At 38.1% G+C, this 6,593-nt stretch overlaps 1 protein-coding gene across 4 annotated transcripts in view; it reads left to right on the top strand.

Moving 5' to 3' along the window:
* The first annotated feature begins 1,291 nt into the window (after positions 1 to 1,291).
* The window catches only part of RPTOR (regulatory associated protein of MTOR complex 1), a 420,799-nt gene continuing 415,497 nt past the window's right edge, over positions 1,292 to 6,593 (top strand). For 2 of the 4 annotated variants that reach the window (XM_060688771.2, XM_060688770.2), the window contains exon 1: positions 1,292 to 2,833. In XM_060688771.2, coding sequence (XP_060544754.2) covers positions 2,672 to 2,833 — 162 coding nt within the window. In that variant the 5' untranslated portion in view covers positions 1,292 to 2,671. The remainder of the gene's footprint in view (positions 2,834 to 6,593) is intronic. The other 2 variants (XM_087887079.1, XM_087887078.1) reach the window with 1 other exon arrangement.

Raw genomic sequence — 6,593 nt, 5'->3', positions numbered from 1 at the left:
AGAGGAACTAAAGAGCCTCTTGATGCAGGTAAAGAAGGAGAGTACAAAAGTTGGCTTGAAACTCAACATTAAGAAAACTAAGATCATGGCAATTCCTGGCAAATAAATGGAGAAGAAATAGAGGTAGTCACAGTTTTTATTTTCCTGGGTTCCAAGATCACTGCAGATGGGGACTACAGCCAAGAAATGAAAAGACACTTGTTCCTGAGGAGGAAAGCTGTGGCAAATCTAGACAGCATACTAAAAAGCAGAGACATCACCTTGCCAACAAAAGTGCGTATAGTCAAGGCTATGGTTTTCCCAGTTGCAATGTATGGCTGTGAAAGTTGGACCATAAGAAAGGCTGAGCGCCAAAGAATTGAGGCCTTTGAACTATGGTGCTGGAGAAGATTCCTGCGAGTCCCTTGCAAGGCGATTCCTGCGAGTCCCTGCAAGGCGATCAAACTGGTCAGTCCTAGAGATCAACCCTGACTGCTCTTTAGAAAGCCAGATCCTGAAGATGAAACTCAAATATTTTGGCCACCTAATGAGAAGGAAGGACTCACTGGAGAAGAGCCTAATGCTGGGAAAGATTGAGGGCAAAAGAAGAACAGGACAACAGAGAACGAGGTGGATGGATGGAGTCACTGAAGCAGTAGGCGTGAGCTTAAATGGACTTCAGAGGATGTTGTAACTTCAGTCACTAAATGAATGGTTCTAAGTCAAGAACTACTTGTAGTACTGGCTTTTGTTTGATTTCCTTCAATTATTTAACCCACAGGATCTGCCCTATCCTGGACAATAACATACCCTTTGAGTTAAAGACAGATAGGTTGTACTTTATGAGGCAAATTTATTTATTTATTGAATTTATATTGCCGCCTATTCGCCCATGGTGCCTCAAGGTGGCTTACACAATATAAAACCACAGTTAAAAAAGTAAAAACTAATTAAAAAAACAAATAAATTAATATAGTATGAGGCAAAATATATTGGAAATACAGTGTATTCAACTATTTTTTTTTCTCTATTTATAAAATAAAATACTATTTTATAAGGAACTTTCCTTCCTTTTTCTTTCTTAAAAACATGGAGTAGGTTTCAAACACCAGAAATTCTTCATCTGGCCTAATTTCCGGATGACCACGACCATTCAAGGAGAGAAAAAAAAGGCAACTTGTCCGGGAGTCCCGCACACTTGGAGCTGAAAGTCACGGAAACCGCTCAAGCAGGTTACTAGGCAACCTATTCACGCTCGGCCCTTCTTACCCCTCCCACTTTTGACTTAGCCCGTACGGAACGCGTTTCACTCGATTTTGAGCCGTCTGAAGGCCCGTCGCTGCGATGCATTCTGGTCCTCGGCAATATGGCTGCCTCCTTGGTGTGCTGCTGAGGAGAATTTGGCTCTCCGGAACAGTTTCCTTCAGCTTCCCAAACCCCGCTACTTGGGGAACTTCTTCGCGAAGAGCAACCACCAGCTGCCCGAGTCGGGGAACATAATGGGTCGAATTGGGTGCCCGTCGCTGCAGCCGCGCAAAAAGCAGGCACCTCCGCGGGGGTAGGACGATTATTCCCCTCTGGCTGCACGCTGTCGGAAACGGGCCCAGGAGGGAGAGTCTTATCTCATCGCTTGGTCCGGAGTGATCCCCGACGGGTGATCTTGTCGGCGGCGAGCTGCTTTCCGAGAAGAGATACAGTCAAGCCTGGACCAGAGAGAGGTGCCTCCGGCCAAACCGTTCCTTTCTTTCCGAATTCATCCTTATCCCGTTGGCTAGCTTTGCCTTAACACGGGAGATCAAAGTGCAAGCCTCCCCATTTTTGTAGCTGCGCCGTGCAAAGAATCCCGCGCTCAGATTCTTCACGTCTGAATCCAGATCGACTCCCCGAAGTTCACAGTGTATTCATCAAAAATTAAGAAAAGAAATCTTTTGTCCTAAACGAGAGTATATGTTGAACTGCACTGCCACAGTTGCTTGAGAAGCGATAAATTTATCCGACTCTCCCAACTTGGATAGCCCTGATTTCTCAACTTCTGCTTTTCCTGCGATTTCTCTACAGTATGTAGCTCAAAGGCATCCGCTTTATTCTGAGCAAGAGAGCCAAGTGTGGTATCCCTGCAGCCTTTCTACTTTAGCTCTGATCCAAGTGCTCTGCTACAGAGCTACATAGAAAGCCATGTTTTCTATCTGAAATACTTTTAGACCGATCATATCAAACTTCGTTTCAAGTGTGCATTGTCTGATAGTCTTCTCCTAAACTAAATCATTGTATTGTGGGCAGGAACTTTTTTTCAATAAAAAGAGTTATCTGTGATCACCCCTATATCTCTTGAATATTGAGATAATATCCTGTTTCTGAAGAGGGATAAAAAAGATCCATGTGCACATCTGTGATCATTGTTCCATCTAGACAACAACAGATCATTGACTACTAGATAGTTTTCCCTTGTATAGTGATTACATTACGCCCTGAGATTACCCATTCTGCACAGGAATTTCCCAGCTGCTGTACTAGGAACATTGTCATACAGTTTAACAGTAACATTCATGCATCTATTTTGAAAAAAAGCATCTTATAAAACATAAAGCTAAACAACTAACATAGTGTCTTGTTATCTAGTTACTTCTCTTAAAACATTTCCTTGGAGTAGGGATTTTTCCTCTACTGGTTACGCTGATCTCTACTCTTCTTAATGGAGTCTGATATGCTGCAGTCACCCCTCCTGGGCCTTGGGGAGGAAGATGAGTCAGACATGACGGACTGGAATTTGCCTTTGGCCTTTATGAAGAAGAGGCACTGTGAGAAAATTGAGGGCTCCAAATCACTGGCTCAGAGTTGGCGGATGAAAGACCGGGTAATGATCTCTAGCAGAAGCTTTTATTTGGAACAAAATAAATTTGGGGTATATACCTTGTCCTTAGTGAAGTCACAAAGTTTTTCTAACCATGAGATTTCTTTAATCTTGAAAATTTGTTAAATTGCTACAGTGCATGCTAATAAACAAATCATGAATGCAGTTAAGATAGATTTAAGTAGTTGTACTTTGTCTTTTAAATAATAAATATATTTATTTAATAATATAATTTACTGTTTGGAAAATTATCTGGATGGAGAATAATCAGTGAATATATGTCAAGGAGTTTGCATTTCTGATAAACCTCACTGCTTTATTTTGTTAGCTGTACACTGAACACCATATTGTATTTATTATATGTTTAATCAAAATCAGATTCAATTAATAGTACTACAGAAATTGGAAGGGCTGTAGATTTTTACAGCTTTAGAATCTTAGAATTTTAAGAGAATCTTGGATAAAATACATTGCTTTTGGAAGTGATATTATACTTACAGTCTGCATGTCCCAAAGGTGCTTTTTCAGGACACAACTAGGCTTTCTTGTTTTTTTCTTTTGAAAACGTTTCACTTCTCATCCAAGAAGCTTCTTCAGCTCTGACAGGATGGTGAGGAATGGAAGGATTTATATTCTTTGCAGTCAGCTGTTATTTTGCACAGTAACATGTAGTGCTCCTCAGGTGACCCTGAACACAGATAAATCTTCAAATGCTTCAATAACCAGTCTAAAAGGATGCAAATTAACAGTTGTCTGCAAGAAATATAAATCCATCCATTCCCCACTATCCTGTCAGAACTGAAGAAGCTTCTTGGATGAGAAGCGAAACGTTCTCAAAAGAAAAAAAGAAGGAAGTCCAGTTGCCTCCTGAAAAAGCACCTTTGGGACAACCATGATCTGGATGACTGAGAGTCTTTACAGACTTACAGTCTGCATGTTAGCTGTTATGACATATTTATTTTATTTTTATTTTTTATTTATTTAAGATAATTTATATGGCTGCTAAACTGCAGCAATACTATGCAAGTAGGCAATTATTGCAATAACTAAGTGAATTAGAACTACTTTATATATAGCAAAATCTGCCTTATATTGTGGCCCAAGTACAGCTTGCCATTGCAAATACAATAGCAAGGGAGCTTGCAGCAGTTTTGCAGTGAGTGCTCAGGACAGATCAAAGTAGCAAACAGAGAATTTGGCTCTATAATCCAGATGCATTACCTAGCTATAACTGTTGCTTATTTAATTTTATATGATATATTCTCAATTGCTTGTTGCCATGCAGCTTACTAGATGATATTTATTTTTAAATTTGTGTTATACTAAACTTAATTTTAACATGATGTTAATGAATTTAAGTAGTTTCATTTTGTGCTTCCATGTTCTTCCTCTCTCCTCTCCCATCTCACAGTGAAGAGTAGGGCATAGGGAATGTATATTTATCTTCTTGTAAAAGACACACAGCTTCTTGTGTAGTCCGAGCTAGTGTACTTTAATAAGTTTCAAATGAGCTTTCAACCAACTGTATTCACAATTAGCTACAATTCCAATTATGGACAACATAGCCAGCAGTGCTTAATCAGAACCAAAAGTGAACGTTTCTCAATTCCTTCCTATTCCAATAGAAAGATGGGCAGAATCCACATATTCAGGAAGAGGCTTGGTTTATACATATATATACACCTCTTAATATATTTCCAAATAGTGTCAGGTCATGACCTACATCCTCTGGGTATTTTATTTAAGCATTCCATTCCAGCAAGTGGGATTTACTTTTGAGAAAATATCTTTGGGATCAGATGAGAGAAATGATACAACAGCGTCTTTGACTCCTTGAGGCAGGACCTTAATCTCAAAAGGGGAGGGGAAATCAAGATGAGATGGGAATTTCTGTCAATGGGCAGCTGCTCATCCTGCAGTATCACTGATTTTCCTTTGGACTAGGACCTGAACTGATTAATTTCTGAAATTGATTGAGCACCAAAAAACCACATGGCATGCAGAGATATATAAAGGCCTTTCATCATTATACATGAGATACTTTCTTAAAATTTTGCTAATACAGAGTCCTTGATTTACAACATTCATTTAGTGTGTGTTCAAAGTTACAATACACTGAAAAAATGACTTATGATCAGTTTTCACACTTATGACAGTTGCAGCATCCCCATGGTCATGTGATCAAAATTCAGATACTTGGCAACTTGATATATATTTGTAAGAATTACACTGTTCAGGGTCATGTGATCACCATTTATAACCTCCCCAGGTGATTTCTAACAAACAAAGTCAAGGGGGAAAGCCAGTTTCAATTAAAACAGCTGTGATTCACTGAGCAACTGGGAGGAAGGGTAAAATTGAGCAAAACTCACTTAACAATTATCTTGTTTAGCAGTGGAAATTTTGGGCTCAGTTGGGGTCGTATTTCGTGGACTATCTGTAAATAAGTTTAGTAACAAGGAAATTGAAGTTATTTGAATAGAGGATTTTTCAATGTCTTACTGGTTGTGAGAAAATCTATATTTAAAGTAACTCAGTAATAAATCTGACTAATTGTAATATATTTACTAGCAGAATTCTGTAATGTCATAAAGGGTTTATTCTTCCAAGCATGCTCCATGGCATTTGTAGGCTATCAAAATGAAACTCCTTTGATCTATTATTTATTCAAAGTTTTTTCTATAGACAGTAGGAATTGTGCTTTGAATGTAGAATTATATCTCAGGTCTGCTACCTCATTAAAACTAGAGTCCTGAATGTGTTGGATTTTAATTTACAAAGGGCTATTGAAATAAGAATTGAGTCACATTTACTCTGATTGATTTCTAAAGCATATGGGAAAGAAAAATCTGTTTGCAATGTTTTTATTTTAACAATTTTATATTCTTGTTCCTTCATTATCCACTGAAGGTTACCCAGGTAAATGAGGTGTTTTGATAAACAAAATAACCAGCCAGAAATTGAAATTTCTTAAGCAGATACAAGTAGTCCTAGACTTACAACAGTTCATTTAGTGACCATTCAAAGTTATAACAACACTTAAAAACTGAGTTATGACCATTTTTCACATTTACAACCGTTGCAACATCCCCATGGTCACATGATCAAAATTCAGATACTTGGTAACTGGTGATAATCTTTTGCAACCTTCTGACAAGCAAAGTCAATGGGGAAGCCAGATTCACTTAACAGCCATGTTATTAATTTAACAACTGCAGTGATTCACTTAACAACTGTGGCAAGAAAGGTTTAAAATAGGGCAAAACTCATTTAACAAATGTTTCACTTAGCAACAGAAATTTTGGGCTCAGTTGTGGTCGTAACTCGAGGACTACCTGTAATATTCTTCCAATGGAAAGCAAAACTATAGAAATGACTATAAAATAATAAAACCTTTATTTAAATGTCAGAGTCTTTCTGTATTAATGGATAGATTTATTGGCAATTTCAAAAAAAAGTACAGGTAGAAATTTATCATTCCCAAAGATTATTGCTGGAATCAGAAATCTAATCTAATCAGAAATTACAATCAGTGCTTCTAATTTGGTTTTAGTGGTTGAGGAGGAAGGATGCAGTTTTTGCTGTATTTTGTAGTAGGATTGTATATATTTAAATTTGACTGAGTGGGGTAAGTTTGCTTTAAAGCAGTGCTAAGGGAAAAACCCAACTACTTTTCTGCTTCACTGCATTCATATTTTAAGGCAGGGGTCCCCAAACATGGCAGCTTTAAGATTTGTGGACTTCAACTCCCAGAGAGTTGAAG

The sequence above is a fragment of the Pantherophis guttatus genome, chromosome 2 (genome assembly GCF_059756535.1).
Source record: "Pantherophis guttatus breed Tessera chromosome 2, ASM5975653v1, whole genome shotgun sequence".
NCBI lineage: Eukaryota > Metazoa > Chordata > Lepidosauria > Squamata > Colubridae > Pantherophis > Pantherophis guttatus.
Note: the sequence above shows the minus strand (reverse complement) of the source record. Positions and strands in the feature narration are given on the sequence as shown.